At 41.2% G+C, this 26,000-nt stretch overlaps 1 protein-coding gene across 1 annotated transcript in view; it reads left to right on the forward strand.

Annotated features, from left to right (window-relative positions):
• Positions 1-26,000, forward strand: part of WNT7A (Wnt family member 7A) — a 49,803-nt gene that overhangs the window by 14,693 nt on the left and 9,110 nt on the right. Inside the window, exon 3 of the mRNA XM_073354859.2 lies at positions 2,802-3,073. Within this exon, the coding sequence (XP_073210960.1) occupies positions 2,802-3,073 (272 nt within the window). The remainder of the gene's footprint in view (positions 1-2,801; positions 3,074-26,000) is intronic.

Raw genomic sequence — 26,000 nt, forward strand, 5'->3', positions numbered from 1 at the left:
AACATTTCAAGGTGAAGACTAACTGTAAGCGGGTGTAGTTAGTGTATTTTAAGACATCTTGTGCCCAGCCTCATCCCTTCCCCTCCTTAATAGATTACTCCTGCTGTGACATATACCTGCACATAAAGATGTGTGAGGCAGAAGCTGGCCAGAAATTGAACACACTGCAACAGTGCTTTTGATGTTTTAATGCGCACCTGTTTTCTGGCCAAATGCAGAGTGTGCCAAAACCAAAAACTTAAAAAAAAATCTTTATTCAGTAAAAGAAAAAAAGAGACATGTCCCACCCCTCCCTTAGTTAATCTCTCTCACTCTCTTTTTTTAAAAAGTATAATATATGCAGTGTTCTGAGCAAAACACATATTACAGAGTAGGTTAAATCTTGCACTTTATAACTTACTTGCTTGAATACAAAGGTAAAAGTCCTGTTGCACCTTTTGAGTATTTAAAGCACAATCATGGAACTGGCACAAAAGCAGTAAAATTAGATAAACACAAAATTACATATACTAATGCCAGAATGTCTCACTACACCATTTATATTCCTAAGGACAGAACAAGTGTAACTGCTTCAGCATATGAGTCATCTATGCAAAACACAGCAGCCTGAAATAGATGAGACAAGTGTGTGATACATTATGAATACTGTATGAGGCTTTGAGTCTTCCCATGTGGTGAATTCCTTTGGATACCTGCCTTCTTTACAGTGCAATCTCCTGTCCTTCAGCACTGAAGAGCTGACAACTGTTTTTCCACAAAAGAGGAGATTTTTTTTTAAAATTTGACATTACTTCTGATTTACAGTGGTTTAAGTAGGATTAGAGTCAGGCCCATGTCTTTTTCTTATGTGAAGAAAAGCAATTCCTGAAAACAACCTTTGTTAGATGAGAAATGGTGCATCTAAAGCAAAAATACGAACAGATGTAAATGTAGACCTAAAGAATCCACTCCCTTCCACAGAATAATCTAATGAGAAATAATTTTGCTTAGTATCTCTGCAAGGCTCACCCCACAAAGTTGCCAAGTCATCCCTTAAAGGGTTTTAAGGCCCATTTACTATAGAGATGCCCCATAAACTGTAGGAAATCCTAGAGATCTCAGTGCATCCAACTTTGACAGCCTCCTTCCTGGCAGCACAACCTCTTTAGTAGCCTCCTTAGTAAACTAGGTAGGATGTCCCAGTTTACCATAACTGTCTGAAGAGGATGGCTTTTATGAAGACAAATCATACTTCACTGATCTATTAGAATTCTTTGAGGGGGTCAAAGAAACATGAGGACAAGGATGCTCCAATGGATATAGTGTACTTGGACTTTAAGAAAGCCTTTGACAAAGTCCCTCATCAAAGGCTCTTAAGCAAACTAAGCAATCTCTTAGGGAGCCTAGTTCACCAAGGGTATGTCTACACGACAACTAAAGACCTGTGGGATGGCCTTGGTTGGCCTGGGTCAGCTGACTGGGAATCAGGCCATGAGGTTAAAAATGCAGTGTAAATGTTCAGGCTCGGGCTGGAGCTCTGGCTCTGAGATCCCGTGTGGGGAGAGGGTCTCCAAACCTTGGCTCCAATCTTAGCCAGAATGTCTACACTGCTATTTTTAGCCCTACAGCCTGAGCCCTGGAGTCAATTTACCTGGGTTCTGACACTTGGAGCTGCGGGTTTTTTATTGCAGGGTAGATGTACCCTCAGTGTTTTGGAGTTGTAGACCAGGATCTTGAACTGGAGGCTACTGGAGACTTCTCCTTCTCCTTTAAATTTTCATGACAAACCAGTAGTCCAACAATAATAGATCGGCAGAGTCTGCAGAGGCATAAATATCCCATCAATTCAACATTGATATAAATTGTTTCTTTTACGAAGGACAAATCAAGAAATCTTTTAGGAAAGTCTTTGATTGCTAGTTCATTTGTAAACATAGCACACAGTACCATCAGCGGAAAGACTGTTCATGCTGATAATTGGCAAAGAAGTTTCCTTATTAATAGATTGTTGTTTTTTTTTCTCTCCATTATGCTTCCTTGCCATGAGGTAAGAAAGTAGATATTTTTCATTAAAAGAATGAACCACTTAGAGACAAACATAAAAATATAGATCACATATGTGAAGAGAGATGCTGCTGAGAATGAAGTGTCTGTAATATTTCCTTCCTTAACTGATGTTTCTCATGAAGTCTGATGAATAACAGAAATTTGCTTGTTCCATGAATCATAAGCTATCACCAGTAGTTGTTTGGAATATGACAGGGCTGAGTTGGCAGATGTTTAACAAGGGGATTACATCTTCCTATCCATCCTCTCTTTATAAAAGGCCTGATTCTAATCCTATTGAAGCAAATAAGAATTTTGTCACCCACTACAGTGGTGACAAAAATTTGAAATTTTTCCTTTAAAATGGGAAAGTTTGATAATTTTGGAAAAAAAAAATCTAATTTTTTTTTCAAATTGGGAGTTTTATCAATTTTCCACAAACAGTTCTGATGAATTGACATTTTTTCAGCAAAAAACATTTAGTTGGAAAACACCCAACTAGCTCTAATGATAACCCAGAAAAATATGTATGTGGTTATCTGGATAACACCTACGCTTAAATATACTGCAGCCTGGAGCTCTATTTTTTCAGAGAGTGCCTAAACATCAACAAAGATCAAAACTTTGAATGGTGGAGTACTGCCTATGTCTGCATGTTTACAACACTTCTAATTATAACCATATGGCATTTGCACTGCACTGACTTGCACATATTTTTCTAAATAACCCTATCACAAATGTTGTCCCATATATTTACAGCACTGTTTTAATTTCAGGTAGCAGAGAAGCAGCTTTCACATATGCCATCATTGCTGCTGGAGTAGCACATGCGATCACTGCTGCCTGTACCCAGGGAAACCTAAGCGACTGTGGTTGTGATAAAGAAAAACAGGGACAGTACCATAAAGACGAAGGATGGAAATGGGGAGGCTGTTCTGCTGACATCAGATATGGAATAGGATTCGCCAAAGTGTTTGTGGATGCAAGGGAGATTAAACAGAACGCAAGGACTCTCATGAACTTGCACAACAACGAGGCGGGGCGTAAGGTAGGTATCTCTCTGCTCTCCACCGTCATATGACAATTCCTTGTCTAGAATCAGAGGTCTGATTACAACACAATGTTCAGAATGAAATGTGCTTTAAGGCTAATGCCATTTTACAGTAGCCGAATAGGCACTTTTGTAAGCTACACAAACTTGTTGGATGATCCATCTGTCAAATATTTGTCTAAATGTTGCTCTTTCCAGTCATAAAACAGAAAATGCAAACAAACAGTTTAGCTGGAAAGTCAAATGGTGCTTAAGATAGAAAGCTTGCCTGCTACTGTGTGGCTGAATCTGCTTCTCTTCAGGTTCAGACATGAACTTCTCATCATTCAGTTGAAAAGGGATCACTTTCAACCCAACTGTCTAAACCTTGCTCTTTGTGTGGGGACTACAGCTAAAGGAAAAAAAACTTGAGTGAAGTGGAACTAAGAGACCACAGACTGACTCATTTTAACACAACATAATATATACACACGTAAGGCAGGGTTATCATTTTAAATGGAGCGCTCCCCCACAATTCCTTAGAACCAGCAGCTTAAAGCACATTCATGCAGAAACAGTGTTTGAACTCTTGTCTCCCTGGCAGCTTTAAACATGTACATTTTATGTGGAATCTACACAGCAGTTCTGGGAATCTTGACATCTCTTGGTTTTGCTTCCTTTGCAATATATTGCAAAGTATATAGTATATAGTATTCAGATTTCCTATTGTCATGTGGCAAAGACGGAGGCCTTGGCACTCCTGTGTAGCAGAGCTGTGCTCAGCACAGGACTCGTGAAGCGGGCCACCAGTGTCCTCCTCAGATCCTCGTGAGCTGGATTGATCCCCAGGATACATGAGAGCAGCCTCGGAGCACTCTAACTTGTGATAGCTAGAAATTGCCCAATGTGGGTCTTTACACTGGCCAGTGGCACAAAGGGGCCAGGATCTCTGGCCCATAGGACATTAAATTACTATGCGCGAGTGTGGTCCTACTCTGAAAAGCAACTGTGTAAAAACACCTTCTTATTGAACAGATCTGCTCCCTGTGGTTTAGAGTCCTGTCTGCTGACTTTAGTGGTTAGTGATTTTTTTACCGCCTTTTAAATACTGTTAAGTATTACAGAGCAAGAGAGCTAAGGACAGTGAGCTGGAGTCTGTTCCTTCAGGTGCATCATCAACAGAATGGTTCACCAAATAATGGCCTCAGTGACTCCTGTGCAGCCCCATGGCCTTTGCTGGGTTTGCACAGTGTAACTGAATGAGACTCAGCAAACAGTTCTGTTATTGATACACAGTTCCCTTCCAGAGTGGAAGGGCTCTTGAACATAGTAATTCACTGTCCTACAGCCCTATCTTGGCCCTTGCTCCAGCCCCTTGAGTTAAAATAATTCCCATGCTTTCTTAGCTCTTTATTTCACTTTCTCCACTGTTGGCATTTCAATGGAATTTTTCAGCCAGCCCATAAGTGGTGGCTTTGTCTTTGTCTTGGTGCTGGATTTGAGTAGATTGAAGTGGAAAGTGGCTTGAAGACACTAATATTTCTGTTGCAGTAACAATAATTAGGGCTCTGAGAGATCACAAGACCACAGCATTTGGGACTTGAAAAAGAACGACGGCTTCTGTCACAAACAACAGCATAGCCTTCCTCAGACTTATTCCCGCTGAAAGCTAGAGAGGTTATGTTAACAATTTCTTTTTTCAGTGTTCCAAACGCCTGGGTCTGGCACTCCAGTGCAGAGATGATCTCTCAGAACACTAAGTTGTTATCACAACAGAATATTAATGTCTCCTGAACTTATCTCATATAGAGTAACTGTTCAAAGAGCTTGATTCTAACAGTCCCTGTGCTAGGCTCCAGTGCTCTGAGAATCAGCCTCTTGGCTGCTAGGCTCCTTACAGCAGATGAGTTAGCATACCTGTTTGTATTCCACCATCTTGTTTAACACGTAGGGTCACATTTATTCTGTTACACCAGTGTAACTCCACTGAAGTCAACGATAACAGAGGAAATTGGACCATTATATGTGGATTCCCACCTTTTGTGTTGTCACTTGCAAGAGCTGGTTCATGGAGAGGCTCATTTCCACCTAACTGGTACAGCTCAGGGCTGGCAGAAAGAGAAGAAGCTTAAAATGGCTTACTGAAATCTGGCTGGCTGTAAGCTTGTTTGGCACTGGGGATTGTTTTAGGAAAGCATCACTAGTGCACAGCTGAAGGATGGGGCAAAGCATCCCAAACTTTACATATTATAGTTACAGGGCCCAGGTTTTCAGAATTATATAGACAAAAATGTATTAGACATCAGGATCCTAGGATGTGATTTTGGGCCCCACTATAGCCGTACGTATGTTTCTGTGGCAGAGCACAGGGGTCGTAGAAGTCCTGGAGCCAGCCAAGGCAGAGGCACATTTGCCTCTTGTCTTGCTAGACTGTGAGCTTTGTGTTGTGCCTCTGAGACATGCAGCACAAAATGTTCTTCCTGGTCCTTTGCTTTTAGCACCAATGTGCACACAATCACAATGACTTTATGGCTAATTTGTGTGCACAAATTTGTGTGTCCTAAAAAACTGGAGCCTGGGAAGTTTCACTGTGTTTGTGTTACTATCTGGAAGAGCTTGTGGTGTGTGCTATCTTTGGCAAACTGCCAGGTCTCCAGCAAGCTCAGAAACTATTCTGATATGGAGATATTTATATGCCTGTTACTGAAACTCTCACAGTGCCGAACTACTGATCTTATTTGAAATCTTTAATGATCCAGTGGGGTGCGAGACCAACACAAGCCTGGGAAGGTGTTATTGCATGTCCACAAACCAGTAGAGAATGAAGAACTAATGACTGTGTTTTGTACAGAGATCAGGCTTTGCTCCCATATACCTGTGAGGGATCACAATGTTTTCATCACCTGTTCCATTCTACAGCAAGCACTGATTGAGGGCTTACATCAACGTGGGAGAGACTGCTGACTTTAAATGCTGAAATTGGACACGCAAAAGATTGGCATGTTGTGTGTCAACAGGCAGCACTCAAGGAATATCTGAGATCCGTATATTTTTGGGGCTCTTTTTCCAAGAGATTCCAAATACTAGGAATAACCTGGTCTACTCTAGGAGACTTACCTACTGCTGACAACAGTTGTCAGCAATTGGTTCTCTGGAACAGCCTATAGTTTAACTGCTAGTGCAGACAGTATAAGAGAGTTATCAGCTGGGTTTCAGCAAGCGTGTTTGAGACTGATTAAGTAAGAAGAGTAACAAGGGAAGAACGTTAGTAGGTATCGGTAGGTACTTCAGGTGTAGGTGTTGATTTTTGCCATGCATTTTTTAGTTTATTCTGATTTTAATCTCAGCCTCCTTCTCCTGACAGGTTTCAGAGTAGCAGCTGTGTTAGTCTGTATCTGCAAAAAGAACAGGAGTACTTTTGGCACCTCAGAGACTAACAAATTTATTTGAGCATAAGCTTTTGTGAGCTACAGCTCACATCATCGGATGCATACAGTAGAAAATACAGTGGGGAGATTTTATATACACAGACAACATGAAACAATGGGTGTTACCATACACACTGTAACGAGAGTGATGAGGTAAGGTGAGCTATTACCAGCAGGAGAGAAAAAAAACCTTTTGTAGTGACAGATTGACAGACCCAGAAGAGTACCCAGAAGTCACCTACTACAGGACAGGCCCAACAAAGAAAATAATAGAATGCCACTAGCTGTCACCTTCAGCCCCCAACTAAAACCTCTCCAGCGCATCATCAAGAATCTACATCCTATCCTGGAGGACGACCCATCACTCTCACAGATCTTGGGAGACAGGCTAGTCCTTGCTTACAGACAGCCCCCCAACCTGAAGCAAATACTCACCAGCAACCACATACCACACAACAAAAACACTAACCCAGGAACCTATCCTTGCAACAAAGCCCATTGCCAACTGTGTCCACATCTATTCAGGGGACACCATCATAGGGCCTAATCACATCAGCCACACTATCAGAGGCTCGTTCACCTGCACATCTACCAATGTGATATATGCCATCATGTGCCAGCAATGCCCCTCTGCCATGTACATTGGCCAAGCTGGACAGTCTCTATGTAAAAGAATAAATGGACACAAATCAGACATCAAGAATTATAACATTCAAAAACCAATTGGAGAACACTTCAATCTCTCTGGTCACTCGATTACAGACCTAAAAGTGGCAATTCTTTAACAAAAAAACGTCAAAAACAGACTCCAACGAGAGACTGCTGAATTGGAATTAATTTGCAAACTGGTCACAATTAACTTAGGCTTGAATAAAGACTGGGAGTGGATGGGTCATGACATAAAGTAAAAGTATTTTCCCCATGTTTATTCCTCCCCCCCCCCACTGTTCCTCAGCCGTTCTTGTCAACTGCTGGAAATGGCCCACCTTGATTATCACTACAAAAAGTTTTTTTCTCTCCTGCTGGTAATAGCTCACCTTACCTGATCACTCTCGTTACAGTGTGTATGGTAACACCCATTGTTTCATGTTGTCTGTGTTTATAAAATCTCCCCACTGTATTTTCTACTGAATGAATCTGATGAAGTGAGCTGTAGCTCATGAAAGCTTATGCTCAGATAAATTTGTTAGTCTCTGAGGTGCCACAAGTACACCTGTTCTTCTCCTGACAGTGTCTCACTAGTGTAATAGCTAATGAACTCTGATGCCTAGAAAGCAGTAACATTCAGATCAAGGATAATATAATGAGTGCCCTCATGTAGAATCAATTTGTACAATGTGTTCCTGGTCCCTAACCCCATCTATGCTAGGAAATAGACCCAGTACTGACAATGGGTGTCAGCAACTGGTCTCATGTATGTACGGTATCTACAAAGGTTTATCTGCTTGGGTCAAGGGATAAACAGTTTTCATCTGTATCTCTGCGTTTCCGTCTGACCTGTGCAAGCAGAAGTTCTCCCAGTTTCTTCAATAGTTGCTCCTGTACTGCAGCGCTGGAGTTCCCAGAAACTCTTTTTAGGGTACATCTGCACTGCAGCTGCAGGTATAATTCCCAGCTTGGGTAGGCATCCACATGCTCACTTTGATTGAGGTAGCACTAAACATAGCAGCATAGCTGCAGTGGTGCAGGTTAGCCACCCAAGTAAAATCCCCTCCAGGCCCTCCTCATTAAGTACTTGCATAGCTAGCCCATGCCACCGCCCGGGATACACTGCTATTTTTAGTGCACTAGCTCAATCAAAGTTCGCACATGAACATCTACCCAAGATGGAAATTACAAATTACAGTCCTGGAAGTTTCAGAGGAACAGCCGTGTTAGTCTGTATTCGCAAAAAGAAAAGGAGGACTTGTGGCACCTTAGAGACTAACCAATTTATTTGAGCATGAGCTTTCGTGAGCTACAGCTCACTTCATCAGATGTTTACCGTGGAAACTGCAGCAGACTTTATATACACACAGAAATCATGAAACAATACCTCCTCCCACCCCACTGTCCTGCTGGTAATAGCTTATCTAAAGTGATCAACAGGTGGGCCATTTCCAGCACAAATCCAGGTTTTCTCACCCTCCACCCCCCCACACAAATTCACTCTCCTGCTGGTGCTAGCCCATCCAAAGTGACAACTCTTTACATAATCAAGTCGGGCTATTTCCTGCATAGATCAAGGTTTTCTCACATCCCCCCCACCCCCATACACACACAAACTCACTCTCCTGCTGGTAATAGCTCATCTAAACTGACCATTCTCCAGGTGATTTTTGCATGCACCCTGAAAAATGGCCCAATCAATGTTAGAAGCCGTAGTTCATTTGTCTGGCATGTCTGTCTCTGTTAAGAGGGCTCCTGTAGTTCTCTCCCATATCTGAGACATGTTACATCAGGTGTCCCTTGCTTCAGTGAATTAGTATGTCCTGAAATGCTGATTTACCACAGTGAGAAGCAAGCAACATAGGGAGAATTGTAGGAGAATTCATAACAGCTGTGTCAGAAAATGGAAATAAAGCTCCTATTAATTTGTAGGCATGATTCAACTACTGACCTGCTCTTAGAATTTCCACTAACTGCATGGGAATCCCATACAAGGAACAACTGTGGAACTGAATCCTCAGTTAGCAAATTAGACTTACCACATACAGAGGTACTTGAATTATTGCAGGTAACTCCCACTGCTGAAGGGTAGTTCTGGTCTAGGGGGAAAAGATTACATTTCTACCAGTATAACTGCTAAAATAGCAAAGTACGCATGAAAGGGCCTAGAGATTTTGGTGATTTGACTGAAAGATTTTCATTCTGAGTCAGAGGCAAGGACATTATCAAATTGCTCTCTCTCTCTCCCTCTCTCTCTGACATTGCAGTTCTGTGAATGACATCTTGCATCAGAGTTACATCATATTAAATATAACGCCACATTATGAGTCATTGTTATAAATCATGACACAGGCTACATTAGAAGGCTTTTGCAATTCAAGGGCACATCAAGGTGGATTTTTATTTGATGTTTCTCTTTGCAGACACACATAGGTGTGCTAACTTGTAATTCTATCATGCATTGGTAGTGCTCCAATGCTTTTTGGGCTCTTGAGTTTAAATATGCATTGTAGATGAGGTTCAGAGCGAGCATAACAGAGGATTACTGTAACTATCAAGCAAGGCTGTGAGAAATTACAAGGGGTGCAGCCCCCCAAATTGATCCAGTAACTCTGAGAATTAATCTACTGTAATATTTACTGTCCTATTTTTTGGGAAGAGGAAGTTGAGATGAAACCGTGCCATAGGATTCCCACAAAACTATTGTGTGATGCCTAACGTGATATTCTAGTCCCCTTTCCTGTCCATGTCTCTTTTATTGCCTAGCAAAGAGTTTAACCTCAGAAATAGGTTTGGATTCCTCAGACATGCTGCCTTGTAACTTTCCCCACCCTCTTTTGGTGCTAGTATCACCAGACCCCCACAGTGAGGTCAAAGAAGTTAACTGCAAATCTGCAGTTGACAGCAGTTCTCACTCAATTCAATCTGAACATGTTTGACTTCAGTCCATGCATGCTGACGAACATGGTAACATGAACATGAAATAACAGTGTCAGCTCTTGGGGGCGGGAACTATTTTTTTAACATAGCACCCTGCACACTATTGACACTTAAAACAACAGTAAGCAATAGCTTGAAAAAATGTGTGAAATTAAAGGCCAGGTAAATATTTTAAAATTTCAAATTGATGCATGAGCTTTAAAGGAACTAACAACATTGCCTGGAGCCAGACAAAATGCAGTCAGGCATTGTAAAAGCTACCAAGAGTTCTACCACTGTACCCCACCCCCTGCCTGTGCATGCTTGAGGCTTGATTCACCCTTGCTGGTGTGGAATAGGGACGGAATGCAGTTGATCAAATGGGAGCAGCTGCACCTGAGGGAGGATACCTCCATTGCTGTCCTTCCAAGGGGTCCAGCCAGGGGAGGGCAGTTTTAAAGTACAATCTGGGTGCCATAGGTGCTCCATGTGTGAAGACTGTCAAGGATTTATGCTGGCTGGCTCCAGGCCCTCCAGAAGAACGCATTTGTGGATTGTCTTGCACAGCTACAACCTCTTGTCTAGTCAGATTTTCTGCGATGAGGGACCTACTTCTTGGGCTCCGCCAGCTTGTGTAACGCTGACAGACGCCAGCATTACAAACCTAGGACCTCTGAAGCTCAGTGTATGTAGCTAGCCTTTGATGTATGAGCTAAAAGCCACCTGGCTACATCAAAGGACCTCTAAAGCTCAGTCTGTCTCGGTAGCAGACTCATCAATCTCTAGATTGTCTGGGTGCCCCTAGAGTGGAACAGAGCACCATACCAAGTAGGCATGGGTGACACTTGCATGGGTGGAACCCCAGGGGAAATCAAGCCTGTGGCAACCCTTGAACAGACTGCCACTCACCATCATTTGTGTTGCAGCTTTGTTATGTATTTATAAAAAGAAAAGGAGTACTTGTGGCACCTTAGAGACTAACCAATTTATTTGAGCATAAGCTTTCGTGAGCTACAGCTCACTTCAAGCTTATGCTCAAATAAATTGGTTAGTCTCTAAGGTGCCACAAGTCCTCCTTTTCTTTTTGCGAATACAGACTAACACGGCTGTTACTCTGAAACCTATGTATTTATAGTGTCTCTTGGAGAGCGCAGTCATTGTACTATCCTTTAGCAAGGTGCAAAGCAGGGTGCAAAACCCTCCCTGAGCTAGCCACTGTGGAACAGAGATGGAGCTAAGGCCATGCCTGCCCTCCCCACCTCATCAGAGATGGCTGTGTCACAAGAGTGCTAGCAGGGAGCAGCCACAGCGCCATGACAGCACGAGGAGTGAGCACGGGGAGAATGCCCCTTGTACTGGGAAAAGAGCCTGCCACAATCTGGCTCTTAGAGAGCTTTGAACGGAGACCAACTGACCAATGTACAGTAACCAAACGTATGTACTTTTGTATTCAAATATCCCAACAGTCACACTAACAGGAGTGTCTTAAATGGGTTATACATCAGGATAAATGCTCCACTGTGTCTGGAGCTGCTGAAAATTAAGGTAGACTCCAGAGAGTCGAAGAGACCAATTTATAGTGGAATAATTAAAACCTGGGTGAGGCTGCTCTGTTACCATAATATCACTTGATCACTGATACCAAAAGTATCTGCAGCAGAGCCGTATGTTTCTTGAAGCTCAGAACTTCCTAATGCCCTTTAAAAAGTTACACTAGTTATTTTCTAACTTTGCTTCAAAAACCTACTGATCTTTGCTTTTAGAAACGTCCAGTGTTTCACTTTTTGCATGCCCTTTAAATGTAAAGCTGATAATCCACTTTCCCCATTACAGTTAGGCAGTAAATATGAATGGAATAACCACAATTGCTAGTTATTCCTGAGTGAAAATAGTTTAAAGTTGTAAATAGTCTCTCAGGAGTTGATTCTCCACCTTCTGTTCAGTTGCTCGTATCACTGGGTGTCAGGAACATTTGGAGAGGCAAATATATCCAGGAGAACTGGCTGTTGCACCATACCATTTCAAAAGGGGATGTAACATGTAGAAACACCAATATGTCTGGCTTCGGAGTGTGGAAAGCCACTTAGTCACAGAAATCCCATGTATGGTGTACGGAACTGGTCCAATCTTTTCTCTTTTCTTTGTCTGTTTGCTTCTACAATGAATGGTAAATCTGTCATGTACAACGCTGAAGTATTAACAGCCAAATCCTGTCCCACTGAAGACAATGGCCAAATTCCCACGGACTACAAAGAAGTAGGATTGGCCTTACGTCTGGGAGTCTGTCACTGTATTGTACTATGAAACAAAGGATCAGAGTTTGGGTCCTAGGCCCCTGAGGAACGGAGGCTGGGAGCCTTGTGGAGACAAACAGACTACGTCACTGGTTTAACTTCATTGCCTTCAGTGGATTTGCTCCTAACGTGCAATGATGTGAGCTCAGGATAAAGCCTAGTATGTGTTCATTCCTTTATGAAGAGGGAATGCTTTTTACATAGGTCATTTTTTCCTTCTGGATGGTAGCTGGAGAGATGTTGTCAGGTTCCACTAGGAGCTGTATTTAGTCCTTCTGGCCAGAGGAGGTTATTGCAATACTGGAGTCCAAAAGTGTGGGGCAGGGTGAGTGAGGACATAGAGGAGACAGGGATGCATAGAGCTGAAGAAATAAAGGGAATCTCAAAGGAAACTCACCAAAAACACAAATGAAAATATCTTACACGATAAACTGACAAAAGCAGCGTGCGGCATTTCACTCAAACCTGTGATCTCAATATATGGAAGCTCTACTGCTAAAACTGCATGTACCATTTTGAAAATACTCCTCTAGGCACCCAAATATCCCCACACATTGGCTTGCTCAATGATTTAACAGTGTTTCAAGTCAGCTTGGTTGAAGCCAGGAGAAGAACAAACCAAAAAAATTGGGGACTTATGGGGCTCATCCAAATGTTTATGGGTATAAACAAAGGTAACAAGGCTGCTCCCAGCAAGCTGCTTCCAACTTCCCAGTTGGTGTGGTTCCTAGGTCCAGCCAAATGCAGAAGAAGAGGATGAGTCAGCCCAATTTAGAGTCCTTTCCTGACAGAGCAGCTTGTTTTAGTGAGACCTGGACATATCCCACCCCTGCAATCCCTGTGCTATTGTAGACATTCTGCTCAGGGAGAGTGTATTTACCTTCTCCTTGATGACCACCGAATGGGGCCTGTACAACCCATCACTATAACGATGCCCTGATGTCATAGTTCCAGGCAATCTCCTGAAGAGGCATTAGACACAGCAAGTTGTTTCTGGCAAGCCCACCTACAACTCCTTTGACATGCAGTTTGTAAGGTAGGATTTTCAGGAGGGCCCAGCATTGAATGAACGCTGCTCCCAGTAAAGTCAATGGTGAAACTTCCATTCATTTCAATGGGAACAAAGTAAGGGAAATGAGGAACAATTTGGAACCTCCACCCTCCATTTTCCTCTCTTAACGCTCCCCCGCCCGCAGCCGGCATGAATGTTTGCACTACACCTGACAGGCCTATGCAGGGTAATTTCCTAGGTGTGAAAAAAAAATTACAGGTCCTGGGCTCTCTCACAGTATTTTGTTTGTATTTGAAGGGATCAAAGATCTATTTTATGGCTTTCCTACTGCTTTTAGATAATAGTCTTAAAACAAGACTAAACTTGACAGACAAGCTCTGCATCTTCTCAACAGCCCAGAGTAAAGATAAAGGGAACATTAATGTTATTCTAAATTATGAGAAGGAATCAGACTGCACAAGAGCTGTAATCCACAAGAATGAATTTTCATTCCACTTGTCCTCCACTTTCAACTCATCAGAAGTTGTGATACATGGTCCTACTTGTATTTTGGCTTTCAACTCCCTCTTATATCTTATGTGGTTGAAAATTGAATTCCTGATTTACACCAAAGATTAGGGAATGATAAATGCTATCACTTACCTGCAGTCACAATTTTAGAGGATTCTGGCATTATGAGCAAAACAGGCATTTCATGTGGGTGATTACTAGTGCTGACAATGATAGGTAAGAAAGGGCCATGTCCTGTTAATAAATAATAAAACCCCTCTCAAGTTCCACATTTAATATCATGAATTTTTCATAACAGAAACAATCAGAGGATCACTGTAATGATTAATTTGCTTAAATAATACAAAGTCACTGGCTGGTTCACAAACTTTTCAAGGAACATGGGAGATGTTTCCAAAGTTAATCCATGTTTGCTCTTTGGATAGTTGGCAGCATATGTCATTTAGAGACCACTGAGATCCACGACTGTCACGGGGTCCACTCACCACAGCGGCACCTCCTGCTGGCCATCCTGGGGATTAGCTCTGTCAGTTGTGCGCCCTCTTCAGGGGGTGCCTCTCCTGTTGTCCTCTCACCCTGCGGACCCGCCTCACTCCAGGAACTGCAGCATCCTCTTCATTATTCTCCCTTCTGGAGTTACCTAAAGTCCTTCTATAGAAATAGTCCCAGGCAGTCTTCTCCTGTGCTGCCCTGATGATGCCATTTACCCAGTGGCCGGTAGGGGAACCTGGGCCTGCCCTGTACTCTGGGTTCCAATCCAGGGACCCTCAGCTCAGCAGTTCTGAGCTCTACCCTCTCAGCCCTCACTGCTCCTTTCCTGGACTGCTTCCTACTCTTCCTTGTTCCCCCCTTCTCTGAGAGTACCAGCTCCAAACCAACTTCTTCCTCTCTTTTCCAAGGGAGTGACTGCCCTTTTCCCCAGGCACCCTGTCTGTTCTCAGCTCCTGGGGTTTAGACCCCATTTATTTCTGTTCACCATCAATTCCCTGCTCCCTGGCTCTCCCTCCAGGTGCAGCATGTGGAGTTAATTGGTCTACCTGGCCACTTTAACCCCTTCAAATCCCTGGACACACCATCACAAGTACCCTAGGAGAAATGAAGGATTATTTTAGACATTATATAGTCCACTGCTCTATAGGTCTGATCCAGTTCCCACTGAAGTCTATGGAAAGATGCCCTATGACTTCAGTGTGCTTTAGATTAGGCCCTCTAAGAGTTGTTGGTGTCCCATTAATATTCCAAAACCAAAACACTTTGTTTTACACTTGTTTAGAGACAACAGTGTACTTACTTATCACATCACTTACAAAATATAAACACTGAAAGCAAAGAAATGGAATGTTTAAGAGCATTGTAAATCTTACCCTACTCACATACTAAAAACCACAAACATATTATTGTGGTCAAGATAAAGAAATGCACATTACATTACATCACAACACGGCAATCTTAACTCTGTCCCATGGATGGTAGAGGCTTTTTCTGTATAATTTCTGTTATCTTGATCTTGGTTATGTTGAAATATGTTTTCCTTTGTACTTGTTTTTGGAATTTCCCTGTGTAGTTGGGTGTGTGGGTCAGTGACTTTGTTTGTGTTTTTGATGTTCATTTGCCTACATAAAGGGAAAAGAACATCATAGGCTAACATTTTCAAACTTGGCACTTAAAGTTAGGACTCTTAAAGTGGTGGTAAGATTTTCAGAGGTAGGTGCTTAACATGACTGGACTGCCATTAAATTTCATTGGGAGTTATAGGTATCCAGCACCTCTGAAATTCAAGTCTCTTATTTAGGTGTCTAAATATGGATTTGTGCATCTACCCTAGGCATGACAATATGGATATTTTGGCCATTAAAAATTAAATAAATGGAATAGAGGAGCCGCCAGATTTTAAAGGATTTATTGGTGCTTGGCAAGTTAACTTCTTTGCAAGTTTTTGACAATCTAATAACTGTTTGGCTAGGTCCTTCTGGAATGCCATTTTCCACACACCTAAAGAGATGGGTGTTTATACCACACATAACCTACAACACGTATTAGACTAAGGCTCCTATGCAGTCTTGCTTCATTCAGTGCATTCCTGAGAAGATATATTCATTCACTATGCAGTTACATGAGTTATACATGTTTAATGCTCCTCCCATCATGGGGTGTCAGCAGGAATGGAACCTGGGGCCTTCAGCACAAGCCTCTACAACCTGAGCCAAAGAAGTGTTGGTGTACCTGACTCTTACCCTATGTGTGGGCCAGATATTGTGGTCTGTGTGTGAGACACAGTACCCATAGCTCAGGTATTACATATGCATGCCTCTTCCTCCAAACATTGGTAAACAGTGCTAGAAAGGTCTAACAAGTTCCATAACTGACAATACAGAAACCCATGCTCTTAAAGAGCCTTGCAAAGGTGAGTAAGCATTATAAGCCCACTTTTACAGTTGGCCTAAATAAAGATGTTTGAAGCAATGCATGTGAGAGGCACTTGGCTTCAATGGAGTTGCAATAGTTTAAACCAGCAGACAGTTTAGCCCAATGAATGTAAGTTTCTCAAAGTAGCCTGTAGTGGCCCGGTGGGTGAGGGAATATCTTTTATTGGTTATGTTGGTGAGAGTGATGAGCTTTCAAGCTTACACAGATGACCTGAAGAAAGGCTCACCTACCTTATCTCTCTAATGTCCTGGGGCGAACACTGCTACAACAACACTACATACTATAAAGGCTGCTTAAGAAGTTTGTAGCACAGTGGAGACTAGAATCCTGCGCTCTGCAAAGCCATGAGCTCTGAGAATGCGAAATGCAATCCAGACATACAAAGGACTTGGCACTAGCCTAGGCCATTCAGATGGGCTAGAAAGGTTTGATTTAATGAAAAGAAGTGCACAGAAATCTGGAAGCAAGCAGTTTAAAACCCACTCAGTAAAAAACCAGCATATCATCTTGGGAAAACAATGGCAAAAGTTAAGATGCCTGTTGTGGAAACATGAGAGAGTGACATGCTCTTTAAAAGGCTAACCTGCAGAGTATGCGCTGTGAGAGCTTGTGAAGGAGCAGAGTCTTTGCACAGCCAGGAAAAGATAAGACCCATATTGCCAGACATAGAGCTGAAGATGAAATGCCCATTATAATTCCGAGCATTCTACTAATCAGCACAGAGTAACAGGTACAAGTACTGTTAGATGACTGTGTAGCTAATATTTCCTGGCACTCTACTAATGAGTACAGAGTAATAGGTACATGTACTGTTACATGACTATATAGCTAAAGTGGGAATTAATGCCAGAACTATCATTTGTGTTTTCAAAAATGATGTACTGAAAACTTGCACAAAAGATTTGAGGTTTTAGAAAAATGATCTGAGTAGAAACATATTCTGGACTTCACTTTAACAACATATTCAGATTTATCATCATTGGGTCATAAATGGTTAAAAGCACTTAACACCTAAACTGATCCAAGGTATCTAAAATACCTAATATTCTAAAAAGGTTAGATGAAAAATATATTGAAGTGCTTGCTCCTATAATGGCTTTAGTAAAATGCTAAGTCACATATGGCTGCAGAGGAGATGCCAGATTCATCAAGACCAGATATTGAAGTGCTTGCTCCTGTAATGGCTTTAGTAAAATGCTAAGTCACATATGGCTGCAGAGGAGATGCCAGATTCAAGACCAGAGCAGTGCCATAAGTCAAAAGCAGGGACTGTTGCAAAATCTTTAGGAGAACTGGTTAGGCAAGGTGTCCTGACATTTTTGGAACCTGCAAAGCACACAATGGACCAAACTCCTTTAGAATTTGGTCCATTGTGGGCATACAGAAAGAAGATGGCAGTGTCCACATTTGCAGAAACTATGAAGTAGATTTGGATCCATTTCCAGTGCTAAAAACAGAGCATCTTTTTCCACTGCTAGAAGGTGGCAATATTAATGAAATTAGATTTGCCTTAAGCATACTAGTAGGTGAAACACAATCAAGAGCCTTTAAATATCTGACCATCAATATTCTTATGGGGCTATTTCCATATGGCTTTTCCCTGGAGTGGCTAGCACATTGGCTATATTACGACATATAAATGGTCCAGTATGAAAGTGTTTAAGTGAAGTGATCAACCATTTGGATGGCATACTAATGAAGGTGACAATGATGAAATTTATTTGAGGAGCTTGGAATGCATATTAAAAGAACCCAAAAGGTTTGGTTTACAGGGTTGTTTTTTTGTTTTGTTTTTTTAAAGGAGAAACTTGCCTTTTTTTCTAGTCAGGAGACGTAAGATAAATGATGCAAGTAGAAGGGTTAAAACCTCTTCCAGAAAAAAAAAGTGGAACAGTTTCCAAAATAACTATGCCTAGGCATGCCACAGTAGTCAGATCCCTAGTTAACTGGGTGACACTTTATATTTAAGGTTCCTTTTGTAGATGGTTTATACAGGGCTAATAAGTGATTAATAAATGATTAATAAAATAGATGTTGTAAGCATATTACAGGCATGAGTGATATGTATTATAGATGGGTATACGCACACCAGTACAAGATGTGATAGGTAGTTATAAGCCATGATTGCAAGCAATCTATTGTCCTGTTAAACTCTAACTGATTAACCCTTTACTAAAAGATTATTTATTAACCCCTTATAAGCAATTTCTAAATTGAACCTTAATATAAAGAGGGGCCATTCATTTTATTTGGGAACTTTGCTATCTAACATGTCTACAGTAGTAAATAGAAAGATGATTGTTAATAAAGAATACGAGTACTTGTGGCACCTTAGAGACTAACCAATTTATTTGAGCATGAGCTTTTATTTGAGCATGAGCTGTAGCTCACGAAAGCTCATGCTCAAATAAATTGGTTAGTCTCTAAGGTGCCACAAGTACTCCTTTTCTTTTTGTGAATACAGACTAACACGGCTGTTACTCTGAAACCTGTTAAAAAAGAATAGTAACTGGGTTCGGAATGAAGAAGGTAATAGGGCATTTGAGCACACCAAGAATTTATTAATATGTACCGAGGTGTCAGTACATCTGAATCCCAAATTAGAACTTTTAGCATGTGGTGTCCCACCTGTAGGTATAGATGCCATCATACCACATAAAATGCCTGTTGGGACCAAGACAAATTAATTACAGATTCTGTAAGCAAAACCAAAACACTAAACAAACCTTTGTTTAGAAAAAGAATCTCTGGGTATTATATTTGGAATCAGGAAATTCCAGGTACTTATGCATGGGAGGAAATTTTCATTGACAGCAGGCCAGAAGCTCCTTGTTAAAATTCTTGGCCTGAAGAAGAGTATGCTAATCTTTGTAACCTAGCAGCTGCTGAGATAGGTTCTGATGGTAGGATCTTATCTCTGATAAGTATAATCTATCTGAAAACATGGAAGTGCTGATGTATTATCCCAGTTGCAATTAGAGGTTGCAAATCCTTTAAAGCCAAGTCCAATTTTTAGAATTTTTGTTTTTGGAAGAAGTTCCTATTTCTGCAAGAAGAATGCAGCAGTGACAAAGAGCCAGTTCTTAAACTAAATTAATTAAAACTGCATATTTCAGAGGGTGATGTGAATGTTTTGTATGGTGAACATACACAGTGTGGAAAGATGAACTCACAACAGAGTGACTCTATACTGTTGGGTTTCTGTGTGATGACAATGAAATCCTTGCAAGTCACATTGTTGGAAAAATTGCATGAAGGCCACACTTTAGCTAAAAAAGCTAAAGCTGTCACTGTCACTATTTTTTTAAAAGCCAGATTTGTATCAAGATATTGAGTTGGTGAGTGTACAATGTGATGTATCACCACAGGCCCATAACGTGCCTACTCCTAGATCCCGATATCTTTGGAAATACGATTTGAACCCATGACAAAGAATTCATGTCAATTTTGTAAACCAAAAAGACTTGAGCCTAACTGGGTATTCTTTCCTAAAGAATACTCTTGGAGATTGCAGGGGAGGAGACAGGAGAAAATTGAATAAAAGTGTCATTTAAAAAGTAATTAGTTCAGGGACATATCTTCTGACTGTAAAAGTAACGTTAAGAGATAAATACATCAGTAATTTACTGTGAAGTATAAAATGTTATTAGACTCCGAAGCTTAAAAACACTAACTCTGTGAATGAAACGTGAAGAAATACTGTGCCTTTTCCAGATTCAGAGGATTTATTTCCCTTTATGGGCAAAGCAGAGGCTTGACAGTCTGTCAGTTTTGCCTTTATCAAGACACTGTCAGAGTCAGTGCTTCCTAACTGAGAGATTTGGATAGAAGTAGCCGGGAAATCACCTGAAAAGTCTGAATTATAATGAGAAAAAATACACTAGCTGCATTTTTGGGATATATATGCTTTGCACAGTTTTATTTATCCAATAACTGGAGGGTTAATTATCTCAGTTCATGCACACAGGTACATGAGCCTCTGTGAGTTATATTGGTTAGAAATGTTTGGAACCAATAAGAGGTGATATTACTTTGTAACTAGTATTCTTGCCACTACAGGGTTTAACTAAAATAGCACAAAAGAGATGTTTTCTGATGAGCTGTCTGGAAATTGGTGAGGCTGTTGTTTTTGTTTCTATCACTCTTTGGAAGTCATTTTCTTGATAGCTTAAGCATTTGTTAAAGAGATCTAGTTGGGTCACTCATGATTCTTCGATGTAGAACACCAGCATCTCTTAACTCAAACTTAACTTGACTCCCAATGGAGAAAGTTGCAAGGAAGATGGAATTCAATGGAAATCAGTCAACAATCAAACACATCACTTTGTGGACATTCGCGGCGACAAGAATGGATTCCAGTTGTGTCATTTCTTGCTTCCATTACAGTCTTTGCACAATAATGAGGAATGAATCATTCCCTGCAACTAAGATTGCAGTGACAACTGTCAATGACAAGACACAGGAATATTCCATTCCTAGTAGAGTAAGGTTGTAATTAAACCTGAATAAGACAGAACTTTCATTCATTCTATTCTCAAACTCATCACTGTAAATAGGTTTATATTATTACAGCACATTTTATCCAGAAGTACCTTCAAAGCACTTCATAAATAACTTACAGAAATGTGTACTATACATTCAGCAACTTTGAGTGAAAAAGCACAACTATCCTGCCTTATAATGGTAACTTCACACACTACTAATGGAAGAAGCAAGTCTGAAAGCAAAACGTAGGCTAAAGATTCCTCTCTTGTGGCCCACTGGATTTTTGCCTGTACTTGGACTGCAGTACTGAGCTCCTAGGTCGAAGTGTGCACTAAGAAAGTGACTTTTTAAACCATGACCATGTCTTTGCTTTTCTTACGTCTTGCAGAGTACAACACCAGTCATTTATTTTATAGATGATCTATCTGTGAACATGCAGCAAGGAAGATAGATCAAAAGGTAATAAGTTGTTATGGTGATGTCAGGTATAATTCCAGAATATCACTACCGTCATCTTCCTTGCAAGTTAATGAAAGTTGCCTCCAGGTTAGGGGAGTTCACCTAATCTGCTTTTTTCTTTTCCACATCCATCATCTTTTCCTTCATTTTTGGCTTGAACATGCCATCCATTATCTCTTTGGAGACGAAGGTAATGCACAGTAAGGCACAATCTTATATCAAAAGGGAGATGGACTAGATAATATAATGTTCACCCCACAACCCAAACACCTATAATTTCATGACACCAGCACTTTTTCCAATCAGTTTCAATGTCACTTCATGAAAAAGCCAGTACTTTAGGGCAACAGGGCCATTTAATCTCATATATTGCAATCTATCATCTCCACAAAGCGTCAGAATTTTGCTTGGCTGAGAGCAAGCGACAATCCTAAATAAAACTTTCCTTGTGTCATTGTCCCATTTCACCCAGGACATCATACTTCTGGTTATGTTTTATAATACATGTAACTATGTATTGAATCGTTCTATGGTTTGGTTACCTTCTAGTGATTGCTGTTGACAATACTTTTAGCCCATGGCAGAACAGGTAGTTTCCTCCCAATGCAGCACAGAAATCAGATGAAATAAATAATCAGATAGTTGCTTTTTCCTATTAAAATTAAGAAAAAGCTGGAAAATTTAGATTTTTTTTTCAAAAGCTGTTTTTCCAAGTACCTTTTTATTACTCTATTTTTTATATTTCCTATGTGATGACACTTATTTGGCACTGCACTATCTAACCTAATCTAGGTGATAATGGATCTTCCTATGGTTATTTTTTAAAAACAAACGGTTGCCGTTTAGCAACAACAGTGATAGTTATGTTTTCAAACATAATTCCATTTTCTCTGTGAAAATATTTGGATTAACATTTGCAGTCTGTAGATTCTGACGTTTAAACGAAACTGGTGCCAGCCTTGGAGGTAGCTGGTCTTTGATATTCACCAAGAACAACAGTAGCCACTGGTTTGATATAAACAAAATTCGAATTTTCTTTTCTAAAACTACTTGTAAGTGCAGAGATGTTTTATTTGCAACTTTATTTTAAAAGCTTGATTGCCAATAAAGTAATGGGGATAAGTAATTTGCAATGCATTTCCTGATACAGGAACTCATGTAGTCATACTGGTAAAAAGGCTTGAATGCATAATCATGAAATACTTTTGTTATTAGTCCAGAGCCAACTGACAGAAGAAAGGGTGGTTTAAAATGTTTGCCATTAGATTGCAAGCTTAGTCACTGACATTCACCTTAGGAGTATGTTTGAAATCCAACCTTGAGCCAAGTGATTAAATCATTCATTTCAAAGGTCCTAATTAAACAAGCTGAATTTGTTAGTTTCAATCTACATTTTGATGGACAGTGGGTGGCAGCTGAGGTCTGTTCATATGATATCTAAAAGGAAGCAATCCAGGAGACCACTGTGTTATCAAACATGATAGAACTGGGAGAAAGGAGGGAAGGGGAAGTAAGAATCTTAATATATGGTTCTACTCTGAAAAGGGACTCAAATATGGAGCATTCTATGTTTATTGTGCCTCGGATTCGATATCAGATTTGCTCAGTTATCTACAGGTGTTGCTGAGATAGAAGTAACTGTGGGCATAATATGGCAAGCAGCATCTTGGTGAAGACACCTGAGAACTTAGGAATCTAGTTTGACCTCTGGGTCCAAAATTATGTTTTCAGGGTTGTCGGGGGAGGGGGGGGATTAAGTACTGAGCAAGTTTGATACAGAATCTTTGAGACATATACATGGAATCCTATAAGGCCATTTTTATAATCACTTTTCAGAATTGAGCAGGGCTAGAAAGCATTATACCTTGGGGGGAAGGGTTATCCCCAAACTGGCTAGTGCAGGGTTTTTTCCTCTGAAGCTGCTGGTGCTAGCTGTGGTCACTGACAGGACATTGGACTAGATAGATCCCTGATCTGATCACGTATGACAGTTCCTATGATTTGAAGGAGAGGGTCCTGTCTTGTGGATTAAGTCAGGGAGGGCATTCCATGCACGCATTTAGGAAGAATGGGAGAATCTGTGTCACTTACTGTCCATATTCTTCAAAAGTGATATTGTTTCTGCAGAGTTCTATTCTCTTTTCAAAACTATTCTTTAAAACAATAACTCACATTAATGGGTCCTGTAAAGTGTATTTTCTTCCTCTCTTTGTTTCTTTGGTATCAACAGAGGTGAAAAAAAAATCATTTAGAGCAGTGGTTCTCAATCAGGTGTCCGGGTCCCCTTAGGGGGCCTTGAGCAGGTTTCAGGGAGACCTCTAAGCAGGGCCAACATTAGACTTGCTGGGGCCTAGGGCAGAAAGCTGATGCCCCACCACATGGGGCTGAAGCCCGGGTCCCTGAGCCCTGCCACCCAGGGCTGAAGCTGAAGCCTGAGCAATGTAGCTTTGTGGGGGGCCCCTGTGGGGCCCCAGGCAATTGTCCTGCTTGCTACCCCCTACTGACAACCCTGGCTTTTATATGCAGAAAACCAGTTATTGTGGCACAGGTGGGCTGTGGAGTTTTTATAGCATGTGGGGGAGGGGGAGCGGGGAAGGAAGGAGGAGCTCAGAAAGAAAAAAGGTTAAGAACCTCTGATTTAGAGCATAGTAGTCCAGTGTGGTATTTATCATCATCACAGGAAAATCAGACATAGGATAGTCTAAAAAAAGCAGTTTCACTACATTCCTCCCAACTTTTCTCTTCAGACTTCTTCTGTGTCCTTCTGGGTATTTTTCCTCTTTTTTTCTATACAGTGCTGATCAATAAAATATACAATAGCTCTTCTTCCCCAATGACATCGACCTCAGGGAGAAACAAACTACATTTATTTGAATACTACTCAATTTTCCTGGGCTGACAGCGACAGGGGGTAGCGTGCCTGTGCAATGACATTAGTTTCTTTACTTGTTTATCTCATGCAAATACAAAGCATGTTTGGAAAACAGTTATTATGGGATGGCGACTTTTCCATAATGCAAAAGCAAAGGGACGGTTGATATCCAAGGGTAACACATGTAAGATTAGGGTGTTGTGTTTTTTAAACCCTCGTCAACGATGTATAAGAAAACTCTGGAACTCAGCATGGAGGCCAAGAATCAAAGCCATCATATGACTGCATAAGCCATGAAAAAGTTACACGGAATACCAGTCTTCACGTTTAGGCTCATATGGAGGTCATCAGCTAGAATCAGGAAGAAATCTATTTGCCCTTCAGAAACAGACCATTTATTATCAAGGTAGGATTATTTATTGGGTGAAATTCTTGAGTTATGTCCCAAAGCAGAAAATACTGCACCTTAGAAAGCACCTCTTGCATGGTCACTACCAGGCGTATGTTTCGTCTATCAATAGTATTCTGGGCGTCCTCAAGGACAAGTGAACAATGGTCCTGCTTGATTTTGTTTAGCTGTCTTCTGTTCCTAGCGTAAGATTGACTCTTATGGGTGGTGGTGGGGGTAAAGATGCCACATGACCTTGGCATAGATGATTGGCAGTTTGCCAGCCACTTTCTATTTGAAACTGAACATTCACCTGCAATCAATGGGGTTGACTGTTCAGAATTCTTGTTGTAATATTTCTTCTGTAGTAGTCGGCTGCCATATTAGTTTTTTGCTAACAGCTTCAGGGGTAATGGCCTTTAACTCAAGAAGATTGTTAGATGCTGAAGTCCTTTCCCCCCAGTTTACCATGGAATTTCAATTTAAAATGTTACTACATTACTACAGGTTTCAGAATAGCAGCCGTGTTAGTCTGTATTCGCAAAAAGAAAAGGAGGACTTGTGGCACCTTAGCGACTAACACATTTATTTGAGCATAAGCTTTCGTGAGCTACAGCTCACTTCATCGGCATCCGATGTGTTAGCCGCTAAGGTGCCACAAGTACTCCTTTTCTTTTTACATTACTACACACTGTTTTGCAACAGCTCCCTTTTAAAAAAGAGAGATTTAGTAGTAGTCCACTGAACAGAGATCATCTTTCCTGGTTAATTCAACTAGATCTTTGCTAACCTTGGAGCAAGGTTAATCAAGTAGTTTCAGTGCTCTTCCAAGTTGTTTCAAGCAGATTTCACACTTATCTTTGATAGCAGCATTCATGCCTGGCCAGAAATTGACATCTCAGGCTCTCTTCATACACTGCTCAATGGATAGAGGGGTCTTGTATACAAAGCTTAGCATTTCTGACATCATGTTGTATAGTACTATAAACAAGATGTCCTTCATACAGAATATGCAACAGCTTAATTTGTATGGTTCAGATCCACAAAAGCACTTGGGCACCTAAGTCCCAGTGGCAGGTGCCACTGCAATCCACAAAATTGCCACTTGGCTGCCTGCTAAACTCACTCAGTTCCTAAATTTTCAGGGTCAAAGTTCCCTAGGTGACTAAGTTTCTGCCTCTGGGCATGTGCATTGCTGCCTCACTCTAGGCTTCCAGATGCCCATCTCAGAGCTAAGTCCCAGTGCAATCCACAAAAGTGGGGAAAGATAGGTTCAGCAGTGCCTATCTCACCTGTGGTGCCCAATCCAGTAGCCCGTGCTCAGAGGCCACCCAGTGGGTCAGGTCCCATTCAAATTCTGGCTGGGGGAGCAGGTAGTGGTGCCCACCTTATAACTTTTAGCCCAATGGTTAGAGCACTCACTTGGGATGTGGGAGATCAGGTTAAATTCCTCCCTCAGGCAGATGGGGAGAAAGGGTTTGAACAGGGATCTCCTCCGCCTCT

The sequence above is a fragment of the Lepidochelys kempii genome, chromosome 7 (assembly GCF_965140285.1).
Source record: "Lepidochelys kempii isolate rLepKem1 chromosome 7, rLepKem1.hap1, whole genome shotgun sequence".
Taxonomy (NCBI): domain Eukaryota; kingdom Metazoa; phylum Chordata; order Testudines; family Cheloniidae; genus Lepidochelys; species Lepidochelys kempii.